Source organism: Physella acuta, unplaced genomic scaffold (genome assembly GCF_028476545.2).
Source record: "Physella acuta isolate Inbredline_101_S28 unplaced genomic scaffold, ASM2847654v3 ptg000622l, whole genome shotgun sequence".
NCBI lineage: Eukaryota > Metazoa > Mollusca > Gastropoda > Physidae > Physella > Physella acuta.
The window spans coordinates 1,045,182-1,059,049 of record NW_026732141.1 but is presented as its reverse complement, the minus strand read 5'-3'; the positions used below and the strand labels follow the sequence as shown (position 1 = coordinate 1,059,049).

Genomic DNA, 13,868 nt, shown 5'->3' with positions numbered 1-13,868 from the left:
ACGGGTACTGAACGCGACATCAACACGTCAGTCTGCCCAGACTAAAAAGCAGGATTTGTTCTGGTAAAAATGTTCCTGGCGTGATAGCGGGGATAATTAGAATTAGTCAGGAGTTGAATCAATTTGAGGGGATATAGATCTAGTTATAATCTGCGATGAAAATTATTTATTTACGGGGTACAATTTTAAACAGCAAAGTAATGTCCGCTGGCCCGGAACGTTTATATTTAGTTGAATCATTTTTTTTAACTTACCGTTCTTACCTAGATCTATACGTATACTAAATGATCTAAACTTTTAAAACAGTTTTTTCATTTAGTTACTGTTTATTGTAATTGTTTGATTAGAGACCTGATTTCTCAGTCACCCTCCAGAAACATCTACCTGTCTGTATCTCTGTCCAGACACATCTACCTCTCTGTATCTCTGTCCAGACACATCTACCTGTCTGTATCTCTGTCCAGACACATCTACCTGTCTGTATCTCTGTCCAGACACATCTACCTGTCTGTATCTCTGTCCAGACACATCTACCTGTCTGTATCTCCAGACACATCTACCTGTCTGTATCTCCAGACACATCTACCTGTCTGTATCTCCAGACACATCTACCTGTCTGTATCTCCAGACACATCTACCTGTCTGTATCTCTGTCCAGACACATCTACCTGTCTGTATCTCCAGACACATCTACCTGTCTGTATCTCTGTCCAGACACATCTACCTGTCTGTATCTCTGTCCAGACACATCTACCTGTCTGTATCTCTGTCCAGACACATCTACCTGTCTGTATCTCCAGACACATCTACCTGTCTGTATCTCCAGACACATCTACCTGTCTGTATCTCTGTCCAGACACATCTACCTGTCTGTATCTCTGTCCAGACACATCTACCTGTCTGTATCTCCAGACACATCTACCTGTCTGTATCTCCAGACACACCTACCTGTTTGTATCTCTGTCCAGACACATCTACCTGTCTGTATCTCTGTCCAGACACATCTACCTGTCTGTATCTCCAGACACATCTACCTGTCTGTATCTCTGTCCAGACACATCTACCTGTCTGTATCTCTGTCCAGACACATCTACCTGTCTGTATCTCCAGACACATCTACCTGTCTGTATCTCCAGACACATCTACCTGTCTGTATCTCTGTCCAGACACATCTACCTGTCTGTATCTCCAGACACATCTACCTGTCTGTATCTCCAGACACATCTACCTGTCTGTATCTCTGTCCAGACACATCTACCTGTCTGTATCTCTGTCCAGACACATCTACCTGTCTGTATCTCCAGACACATCTACCTGTCTGTATCTCCAGACACACCTACCTGTTTGTATCTCTGTCCAGACACATCTACCTGTCTGTATCTCTGTCCAGACACATCTACCTGTCTGTATCTCCAGACACATCTACCTGTCTGTATCTCTGTCCAGACACATCTACCTGTCTGTATCTCCAGACACATCTACCTGTCTGTATCTCTGTCCAGACACATTTACCTGTCTGTATCTCTGTACAGACACATCTACCTGTCTGTATCTCTGTCCAGACTCATCTACCTGTCTGTATCTCTGTCCAGACACATCTACCTGTCTGTGTATTGGGTAGAGCTTAGTTCTTGTACTATGAAATGTGTACCAATGTCCCTAAACATAACACTTTTTTAATTTAAATCCTTCATAAACGAAATAGCAAGCAGCTAAACCTTCAACTGATATGATTCCACATACGCATTAGTCTTAAGAATTTTTTTAACACAGGGTGAAAGGATAAGTTTCAATCCTGGGGGGGGGGGGGGGGGCTTTATTATCATTAATACGGCAGTTAGTTTAATTAATCACACACTGATTATAAACACGACTTATTTTTAAAAGGTGTTGAGATGTTACGGTTAATCGAGTTTGTAACTTATGTTTTTATAATTCGCTTGTTTTTTATATTCTTCAAACCTCTACCCCAATCCAACCGCATCCCAATCCCAAACACCATACTAATCCAACCCTCATTTTAATCCAACCAGCACCCCTCTCGCTACAGCCCTGGGACTTAACATCAGGAACAAATCAGAAAAAAATAGGCAGACACCGTTTTAAAAAAAGCAGACACCTTTTAAAAAGGCAGACACCATTTGAAAACAGGCAGACACCGTTAAAAAAGGCAGACACCTTTAAAATGGCAGAACCTGCTACACCCGTGAGTGAGGCCCCACCCGAGTCTGTCACCGCCACCCCCAGCTCCCAGAATGCCGGCTCCCCAACCGTCCAAGGCACCCCCAGCTCCCAGAAAGCGGACGATTCCGTCTTCCAAGACGACACCGAGGCTCCCCCTGCCGGCTTTTCCACCAGCACGCCCCGACAGTCTAAGACCAAATCGCTGACCGGGTGCCCAACCACACCCATAACGCCCGCCTCCAGGGGCCGGACGCCCCGCATACGGAGGGCGCGGACCTTCAGCAGCAGCCCTCGGATGTTTTCAGTGGACACAAGCACCGGCACCGGCACCGGGTCCGGCTCCGGCGAGTGGTCGTGGGGCAGCGAGTTTAGTGAGGTCGACGAGACTGACCACGCTTATCACACCATGGTGGACCCTGTCACGGGGATGACGGAAGAGTAGGTTCTATTTTTAGCTCGTCCACCACGCCCATCCCCCGATCTGCTTATGCTCTCCACCAACTACCCTTTGGTTGAAACCATCGGGTAACAGGTACACATACATTATAAATTGTGTAAGGCCCACTAACAGGGGGTTGGGTAGGGCTCAGGTGGGGACACTAGAAAGATTTAAGAACCAAGAATCTTTAGAACAATAATAAGTTTTAGAACCACATCATTTTGCTTCGAGAACAAGATGTAAATAAACCATTCTTACAGTAGCGTACGCAGGGGGGGAGCAGGGGGAGCGGCCGCTCCCCCTCTGGCCATTTTCAGCAAAGTGGCGCCTTTTTGGAAACTTTTTACTCAAAGTTTTAAACAATGATATTTGTTGTAAAAATATTTTTGGTCGGCACATCTATGTAAATCACAAGATTTCTTTTGGTGCAGCAATTAAGCATTATTGTACTAGTCTAGTAGAGTCTACGTTTACAACACGTATTAATTAACAGCTGCATCAGTTTGCCATTCTAAAAATAACCATTACGATGCATTGCAATGTTTAAAAAACCTCTACGGTAGTACCACTTGGCAAGAAGGGTGTTACGTTTAAGGCAACTGTATAATGTATTTGCTTACGAATAATTGAATTAGAAAATGTTATACATAAAACTTCACACATAATTACTTTATATATAGTTTGAATCGTGTGATTAATTTTTTTTAAAATTACGATACAGAAACAAATACAACTGATGTGGCACCTCTATTTAAATTTACTTATGAGCAAACTGCGTAGTGGTGGGGAAATTTTGACAAGGTTAACAACGTCATCGCGATGAAGTAGTAGTATTCTTACAGTTTGGAAGATAGTGATTACGATTACAAATTATATGAAACAGTTACAATCCCCCTCCCCCATGGACCCCTCTGTAAAAAAAATATTGCCATAATACCACTGCTACGTATTTAAATCTATTTCTGTAATATATATTTGTGTAATATATATTTGTATAATATATATGTATGTTTAGAACAGTCATCTAAAAACTGACGCTATGTTCACTCTGAGTTGGTTATCTCCCGCCGTCCCCCCCCCCTACACACACACACACCTCACCACCACAATTGTGTAGAGCGACATTAATGTCACACCTAGGTATACACTTGGTTGGATAATTGACCTAAAGTGAACGGACAGTGGTGAATGAAGTTAAACCCATCCTCCCCCCCCCCCCCAACCCACCCCGAACTGATCTGTTAAAGTACATGTAGAAAAGCGCTTAATGATGTACCAAAGTATAATGTCGTCGCCAGAAAATTAGCTTTTTAAACATAAAACTCTGTGAATATTGTTTTTGCAATTACCAGTAAAAAGGTGTGTGATCAATACAGTGATCTAACCCAGGGGTCTTCAAACTACGGCCCCCCGGCCCGGTGCGGCCCGCGAGGTCCTCTCATCCGGCCCGCGGAGATCTTTTTGTCCACGGAAAAAACGTTTGCTGGTGATGGCTGAGGAACTTTGCCCAGAAAAATCAAAGACATGCCTGGAACTAACTGGCTCCCGAACTGAAATTTGATAGTTAATGCGGCCCTCGGACTGAAAAGTTTGGAGACCCCTGATCTAACCCATACCTATCACAATGTTAAAAAAATTATCTTTAAAGAACACAAAGAAGCAGAAGTTAATTAAAATTTATGATCTCAACTAAAAGACCAATATTTAGTTATATGTAGGCTGTTATTCCGAATGTTTTCTATTTTATTGAAAAGCGTGGTTTTATACCAAATCTGATTTTAAAAACTTTCATTATGCTGTAATACTTTAGCATTTATGATGGCGATATTTTAAATTATGATTATAGACAAAAACATTTTGTAAACACAAATAGTGTTAAAGAATTTAAAATATATTCTAAAGTAATTATTTATTTGTTTTGACATTTATAATTAAATGTGTAGATATATACATATTTATATTAAGAGAGTGATTATTTCCCCTATTTCACTGGTCTTAAATAATTTCCCAGGAATTATTAGGTAAGAAAGTTTTTACAAGAATTACAAAACAGAGTGTGTTACGTTCATTGTTTTTGGTTGTAGTGTGTATATATATATATATATATATATATATATATATATATATATATATATATATATATATATATATATATATATATATAAAGCAAAGTGGTCGGGTGCCCGATAGGGCACTTCCCGGCGCCGCCGGCGCGTCAAATTTTGCACGATGGTGCCTTGGGGCGATAGAACACGAGGGCCGGTGACGGTTGGCCGAAAAGTCTACGGACAGGGGGTCAAAACTGACCGCGACTGACCGGCGCCTTATATGGGCTATATTACGAAAAAAAATTCCTCCAACGACCCCCTTGATATTTTGTGAGGTGGTAGGAGAACGCCTTGGGGTGTCACAAAAAACTCGGCATATCTGGGAAAACTTCGTAAAGGGGTCAAAGCTGACCAGTTGTATTTCCCTATATAATCTTTGTATTTTATGGGAAAAACAGAGGGTCATTTCAACGCAGACTTTAGGGTACTTAAACTCAGTGTATATGACTAATTTGTTGCATACTCTTAGGTAAATGGCTTGACCTTTAGGGAAAACTATTGGTTTGACTCAAAGCCCTCGACGAGGGCTAAAAAGTGACCGCGAGTGAAATTCTCTTTATATGAGCTCTATTACGAAAAAAAAATTTCTCCGACGACCCCCCCTTGATATTTTTGAGGTGGTAGGAGAACGCCTTGGGGTGCCACAAAAAACTCGGCATATCTGGGAAAACTTCGTAAAGGGGTCAAAACTGACCAGTTGTATTTCCCTATATAATCTTTGTATTTTATGTGGAAATACAGAGGGTTATTTCAACGCAGACTTTAGGGTACTTAAACTCAGTGTATATGGCTAATTTTTTGCATACTCTTAGGTAAATGGCTTGACCTTTAGGGAAAACTGTCGGTTTGACTCAAAGCCCTCGACGAGGGCTAAAAAGTGACCGCGAGTGAAATTTTCTTTATATGAGCTCTATTACGAAAAAAAATTTCCTCCGACGACCCCACTTGAAATTTTGTGAGGTGGTAGGAGAACGCCTTGGGGTGTCACAAAAAACTTGCCATGTCTGGGAAAAATCGGGAAATTGGTCAAAACTGACCAGTCGTATTTCCCTAAATAATCTTTGTATTTTATAGGGAAAACGGTAATTTCTACACAAATTTTAGGGTACTTACTCTTTGTATAACTGGCTAATATTTTGCATACACCTCTATAGATGACTGGGCCGTATGGAAAAACTGTTGGTCAGCATCAAAGCCCTCGAAGAGGGCTAAAATTGACTGCGATTGAAATTCTCATTATACGAGATTTGGTCATTTGGTCTATGAACAGGGGCGGTAACTTTTTAATGTCACAATTTTTTTATATTTTGTATCCTCTTTTTAAGAAAAACAAAAATCATAATGTATAGCATTGTTTAAAAGGATATTTTGTTATAAATTAAGTTTTGTATTGTATTGAAATTGTAAAATTAATTGCAAAAGTAATTTAATATTATATTTGATTAATAATTTTTATGAAAGCCCTTTCAGTTCTAATAACCTTGCGAGTAATAAGTTAGCGAATATTGCATCAATTTATGGGCACAATAAAAGTATCCCACTGTATAAATTTAGGCCCTAAGCATTTAACATAACAGCCAATCACCTATTAATTAATCATTCAATTTCTCAACTTTTTTGAAAACCTAAGCGAAGCTAGGCAGTATGCCTAGTATATATATATATATATATATTTTGATACAATTTTTGTTTTGTCGGCCTACATTGTGTGTTTTTTCTTATTTCTTCAGAGTGCTACTTTCAATTTATTTTACATCATAGCGAAGTAATGACAAATACAGCTAGTAGGCCTATATATATATATATATATATATATATATATATATATATATATATATATATATATATATATAGGCTATAATATATATAATTCATGTATATAGAACGTGTTAAAAATTCGGCGCCTTTTTTTGCTCTTTTCGCTCCCCCTACATCGAAAACCTGGATACGCCTCTGCATTCTTACCAAGATTCCTTTATTATAAGCATAAATAGTTTCCTGGCTAAACAGACGATGCAACACTTCAATGAGCCGTGAGGACGGTAGACCTACAGACATCCCCACCCCCACTCACTCACATACACACAGTCAACAGGTAAAAGATGAGTTCTGGTGCTAACATTGAGTTTCCTCCAATCTCCACTGCCCCCCCCCCCCCACCACACACACACACACACGCTCGAACACACAGTAAACAGGTAAGAGATGTTCTAACTAAGTTTCTCCCAATGTCCAGAGAAAAAAGTCCTAACTTTAAGTTTCTCCCAATCTCCAGAGAAAAAGTCCTAACTAAGTTTCTCCCAATGTCCAGAGAAAAAAGTCTTAACTTTAAGTTTCTCCCAATGTCCAGAGAAAAAGTCCTAACTTTAAGTTTCTCCCAATATCCAGAGAAAAAAGTCCTAACTTTAAGTTTCTCCCAATTTCCAGAGAAAAAGTCCTAACTTTAAGTTTCTCCCAATGTCCAGAGAAAAAAGTCCTAACTTTAAGTTTCTCCCAATGTCCAGAGAAAAAGTTCTAACTTTAAGTTTCTCCCAATATCCAGAGAAAAAAGTCCTAACTTTAAGTTTCTCCCAATGTCCAGAGAAAAAGTCCTAACTTTAAGTTTCTCCCAATATCCAGAGAAAAAGTCCTAACTTTAAGTTTCTCCCAATATCCAGAGAAAAAGTCCTAACTTTAAGTTTCTCCCAATCTCCAGAGAAAAAGTCCTAACTTTAAGTTTCTCCCAATATCCAGAGAAAAAAGTCCTAACTTTAAGTTTCTCCAAATGTCCAGAGAAAAAGTCCTAACTTTAAGTTTCTCCCAATATCCAGAGAAAAAAGTTCTAACTTTAAGTTTCTCCCAATGTCCAGAGAAAAAGTTCTAACTTTAAGTTTCTCCCAATATCCAGAGAAAAAAGTTCTAACTTTAAGTTTCTCCCAATATCCAGAGAAAAAAGTTCTAACTTTAAGTTTCTCCCAATGTCCAGAGAAAAAGTTCTAACTTTAAGTTTCTCCCAATGTCCAGAGAAAAAAGTCCTAACTTTAAGTTTCTCCCAATATCCAGAGAAAAAAGTTCTAACTTTAAGTTTCTCCCAATATCCAGAGAAAAAGTTCTAACTTTAAGTTTCTCCCAATGTCCAGAGAAAAAGTCCTAACTAAGTTTCTCCCAATGTCCAGAGAAAAAGTCCTAACTTTAAGTTTCTCCCAATGTCCAGAGAAAAAGTCCTAACTTTAAGTTTCTCCAAATGTCCAGAGAAAAAGTTCTAACTTTAAGTTTCTCCCAATGTCCAGAGAAAAAGTCCTAACTTTAAGTTTCTCCCAATGTCCAGAGAAAAAGTCCTAACTTTAAGTTTCTCCCAATGTCCAGAGAAAAAAGTTCTAACTTTAAGTTTCTCCCAATATCCAGAGAAAAAAGTTCTAACTTTAAGTTTCTCCCAATATCCAGAGAAAAAAGTTCTAACTTTAAGTTTCTCCCAATGTCCAGAGAAAAAGTTCTAACTTTAAGTTTCTCCCAATGTCCAGAGAAAAAAGTCCTAACTTTAAGTTTCTCCCAATATCCAGAGAAAAAAGTTCTAACTTTAAGTTTCTCCCAATGTCCAGAGAAAAAGTTCTAACTTTAAGTTTCTCCCAATGTCCAGAGAAAAAGTCCTAACTAAGTTTCTCCCAATGTCCAGAGAAAAAGTCCTAACTTTAAGTTTCTCCCAATGTCCAGAGAAAAAGTTCTAACTTTAAGTTTCTCCCAATGTCCAGAGAAAAAGTCCTAACTTTAAGTTTCTCCCAATGTCCAGAGAAAAAGTCCTAACTTTAAGTTTCTCCCAATGTCCAGAGAAAAAGTCCTAACTTTAAGTTTCTCCCAATGTCCAGAGAAAAAGTTCTAACTTTAAGTTTCTCCCAATGTCCAGAGAAAAAGTCCTAACTTTAAGTTTCTCCCAATGTCCAGAGAAAAAGTCCTAACTTTAAGTTTCTCCCAATGTCCAGAGAAAAAGTCCTAACTTTAAGTTTCTCCAAATGTCCAGAGAAAAAGTCCTAACTTTAAGTTTCTCCCAATGTCCAGAGAAAAAGTCCTAACTTTAAGTTTCTCCAAATGTCCAGAGAAAAAGTCCTAACTTTAAGTTTCTCCAAATGTCCAGAGAAAAAGTCCTAACTTTAAGTTTCTCCAAATGTCCAGAGAAAAAGTCCTAACTAAGTTTCTCCCAATGTCCAGAGAAAAAGTCCTAACTTTAAGTTTCTCCCAATGTCCAGAGAAAAAGTCCTAACTTTAAGTTTCTCCCAATGTCCAGAGAAAAAGAGATTCTGCTCAAGTCCTGGTACACACTTGTGGGCGTCACGCCGGAAGAATTTTTTCGCAAGGGAGAACAGTTTGGTCTGGATTTCTTACATTGGTAACTTGTTTGGTGTACATTATGTTCTGCAAACTTGTTTTGTGTACATGTTGTAGAATATTTTTGGTGTATATTTGTGTATATTGGTAACTTATTCGGCGTACATGTGTTCTACATTGGTAACTTGTTTTGTGTTAATGTTCTACAAACTTGTTTTGTGTACTTGTTCTACAAACGTTTTTGGTGTACATTGGTGTTCATTGGTAACTTGTTTGACGTACATGTTCTACAAACGTATTTGGTGCACATGTGTTCTACACATTTGTTTGGTATATATGTTCTACAAACTTGTTTTGTGTACATGTTCTATAAATTTGTTTGGTGCATATGTGTTCTACATTGGTTACTTGTTTGGTGTACATGTTCTACAAACTTGTTTGGTGTACATAAGTTTTATATCAATTTTGTAGTTCTGTATCAACTTTTCAGCGATTTCCGATAAACGGAAGTGGAACTCATTCTACTTTTTGTTTTTCAAAACCTATAACTTGAGTACTATTTCAGACAGATAACCGAGATTTCACATATAAGTAAAAGATCTAATTTCTCTCAAATTTTGAGTAATTTCCGTTGACAGGAAGTAGTAATTTACGCTATTTCTTATTTCTCTTAATTAATACGCATATGAATTTATAAAGTACTAGCCGTCCCGGCCAGGCCCTGCACTGGCATCTCTGAAAAACGTATCTGTAAAGGACCATAACGTGTGTGTTTAGTAATCAGCATTTACCCGGCATTGCCCACCCTAACCACAACCAACCAAAACACAAAAAAAAAACGCAAACATAACACTAACACAAAACAAACACAAACGAAAACACAAAAACAAACGCATAGACAAACCCAACCACAAACACAAAGAAAACACAAACACTAACGCAAACAAAAAGCAAATGAAAACAAATCCAAACGCAAACACAAACCAAACCACAACCATACAAAACCAAAACACACCCAAAAAAAACAACGCAAACATTACACAAACACAAATACAAACACAAACGAAAACACAAATCTAAACGCAAACACAACAACAAACGCAAACCCAAACTCAAACACAAAGAAAACACAAACGCAAATATAAACTCAAAGTGTCCACAGTCTAGCCCGGGGCGCCAAATCGCACCATGACGACGTGCGGCGTAACCGCCCGATTCAACTTAGTAAACGACTATAGTACCTAACTTATTCATAGTCTTTTGAACTCACTTACGCGAACGAAGGTACCATAGCGTACACGGGAAGGCCCGGGGTGCCAAATAGCACCCTGTCGGGGTGCCGGAGGACGCCCGGATTTGATTCACTTAAAGACTATAGTAACCTTTCGTATCCATAGTCTATCGCACTGTTTAAAACGAAATTATGCAGAATAGCGCTCACATGATAGCCCAGAGCGCCAAATTCGAACGGTGCAGGGGCGCCGGCGGACGCGCCTGTTTCAATTTAGCGAACAAAATTATAAAACTCCAAGCGTATCCGTAAATGGAAAGAAATAAACATATAGGATGTGTAGGACCTGACTTATTAAATGTTATTGATTAAAAAAAATAATTAGTAAACAGTATGTTCAGTGTATAGATTAAATAAAAGGCAGTATTAAAAATACCAAAGACATTGCACTTAATCAATCCCCGCTAATTATGTTATTTTTTTTTCTTAACACCAAAACAAAGTAATAAAAAGTAAATTCTTTCTTCCCCCGATTTAATGGTTCTTTAAAGGGAAGTAACTGTGTTTTCCAAATCAAGGGACGTTATGAGAACTAAAGGACAAAATCCAAATACATTTTAGACAAAATTTTAGAAATTTTATAAACGTTGATACACTTTTTTTTTTTAAATTTTAAGTAATGTTCATAATTGAAAATTATTATTCTAAGTATATAAAATGAAAATTGTTTTTAAAGACTTTCAATAGTAATTTTTTAACTCATAAATTTAGACCATGAGCACTATAATAATCTAACACTTAAATCCATCGAAGTATCCACGACAAACATTTTACAAACATTTTACATACAGAATTGAGCTTTAAATATTAGACTTATATTTTGCACTATTATACACTTATTGTTTGCCGTTCACGTTGTGCGCGTTTTTTTTTCTACGAGATTCTATTCTATTTTTTAAAGTTTAAGTAATGAAAAATGGATTAATATTGGATTAAATATCATGTCTATATCCCGAGTCGACAACCCGTAATGTATAAGTTTAGGGGAGATCACTCCTGCTTTATTTTAGTTTAGCATCAGCACTTACTCCTTTTCCTATTTCTAAAGTCTATTTTAAAAAAAAAAAAGATGTGATGCCTGGTAAGGAGCATTTCCCCTCATCTCCCCTCATCTCTCCTCATGTCCCCACATCTCCCCTAACCTCCCCACATCTCCCCTCAACTCCCCACATCTCCCCTCAACTCCCCACATCTCCCCACATCTCCCCACATCTCCCCACATCTCCCTACATCTCCCCTCATCTCTCCCCAGGATGTTTGACAACGTGCCCAACATGAAGAAAACTTTCAAGCACAAGTTCGATCCCTTCCGACCCAAACCCGCCCTCAGTGCCGACCCTGAGTTCCAGAAACACTGCAAGACGCTGGTCACGTGGCTAGAGTCCATGATGGTGATGTTGTTTGAGCCGACCAAGTTCGAGCAGCAGGTCGTCTACATCGCTAACATGCACCTGGCTTTCCCGGAGAAGATCGGCATGGCATACTGGGGGGTGGGTACATGGTAGACAGGGTGGGGCGTACTGGGGGTGGGTACATAGTAGATAGGGGCCTACTGGGGGTGGGTACATGGTAGGGTGTGGCCTACTGGGGGGTGGGTACATGGTAGGGTGGGGCGTACTGGGGGTGGGTACATGGTAGATAGGGGCCTACTGGGGGGGTGGGTACATGGTAGGGTGGGGCCTTCTGGTGGGTGGGTACATGGTAGGGGTGGGGCCTACTCGGGGTGGGTACATGGTAGACAGGGGTGGGGCCTACTGGGGGTGGTTACATAGTAGACAGGGGTGGGGCCTACTGGGGGTGGGTACATGGTAGGGGTGGGGCCTACTGGGGGGTGGGTACATGGTAGACAGGGGTGAGGCGTCTTTCTACATTAGTCAGGTTTCAGGAGTGAGGTAAAAGGAGATGTCATGAAGAATAATCGCATAATTTGTGATTATATCATTTGTGCTCGCGTAATTTTTTGCTTGTTTGTACTATCCCCTCCTCCATGTGCATGACGTCCCCACCCCATGTGCATGACGTCCCCACCCCATGTGCATGACGTCCCCACCCCATGTACATGACGTCCCCACCCCATGTACATGACGTCCCCACCCCATGTACATGACGTCCCCACCCCATGTACATGACGTCCCCACCCCATGTGCATCTCTGACGTCCCCACCCCATGTGCATGACGTCCCCACCCCATGTACATGACGTCCCCACCACATGTGCATGACGTCCCCACCCCATGTACATGACGTCCCCACCCCATGTACATGACGTCCCCACCCCATGTACATGACGTCCCCACCCCATGTGCATGACGTCCCCACCCCATGTGCATCTCTGACGTCCCCACCCCATGTACATGACGTCCCCACCCCATGTGCATGACGTCCCCACCACATGTACATGACGTCCCCACCCCATGTGCATCTCTGACGTCCCCACCCCATGTACATGACGTCCCCACCCCATGTGCATGACGTCCCCACCCCATGTGCATCTCTGACGTCCCCACCCCATGTACATGACGTCCCCACCCCATGTGCATGACGTCCCCACCCTATGTGCATGACGTCCCCACCCCATGTGCATGACGTCCCCACCCTATGTGCATGACGTCCCCACCCTATGTACATATCTGACGTTCCTTCTCCCCGTCTTTCAGCCTCTGAATGAAAAGTTCCCCCAGTTTATCGGCACCGCCCTGGCCAAGCGGGTCAATGACCGCGAGGTCCAGCTGTGGAGCCGTTTCCTGGGTCTCATCGTGGCCCGCGTCAAGAAGTCGGAGCAGTACAACAGCAATGATAAGTGCTGTTCTCTTCAGTAGTGGGCACGCGGGCTTGTCCAGCCATACAATGTTTTTTCAGGACATTAAGAGCACAATTCAACTACAAAAATGTCCTTCAATAAATCCCTTGTCAGGTTGGTTGATGTGTTCAGCCAACGTCTGACAAAAATGTTGCAACTTTGCACACGTTTCGTGCGCCCAGAGTGTCTGCAGTCCAGCTAATGTCAGCAGCAGATGTTGCACGTGCGTCATGAGTTCTGTCTACATCTCGTCCTCTCTGTGTCCAGAACACAGACAAGTGGGAGGGGGGTGGGGAGGAGGGGTTGGGTGTCTGTCATTGAATGGCTAAAAAAATAAAACATCGTTATGCCAATTAAACTCGTTCTATATATATATATATATATCTTGTAGTGGTGTCATGGTGTGAAAGGTATCGAGCGGGTGGTTCATTCGGTCATTACATTAAACCGGTATTAATTTAGTCGTTTAGTATTACGTTGACTGTTTGTTTAGTTTCTAGCATTAAGCCTTGACTTTGGCACTACAACACAGCCAAAATGTGATCAATAAGTAAAATTCTACTACAACTATATGTAAATCAGTTTCCAGTCACGAGTTGCTTTCAAAAGAAGTAGTACTAAGGTAACAAAACGGATAGAATATGGGCTAGAGCATACATTTCAAAGAAACTTACTGTTTAGTACCATGACGTTGATCAAACATCGAATATTGCAAAAACTCATCGTGAAAATGTTTACTACGCCAAAA

At 40.5% G+C, this 13,868-nt stretch overlaps 1 protein-coding gene across 1 annotated transcript; it reads left to right on the top strand.

Moving 5' to 3' along the window:
- On the top strand, nucleotides 1-13,465 carry LOC131948101 (uncharacterized). Its single transcript, XM_059309618.1, has 5 exons — nucleotides 1-63; nucleotides 2,034-2,622; nucleotides 8,990-9,091; nucleotides 11,574-11,811; nucleotides 12,978-13,465. Exons 2-5 carry the CDS (start codon nucleotides 2,186-2,188, stop codon nucleotides 13,137-13,139), a joined length of 939 nt encoding a protein of 312 aa, XP_059165601.1. The 5' UTR covers nucleotides 1-63; nucleotides 2,034-2,185; the 3' UTR covers nucleotides 13,140-13,465.
- Nucleotides 13,466-13,868: the final 403 nt, after the last annotated feature.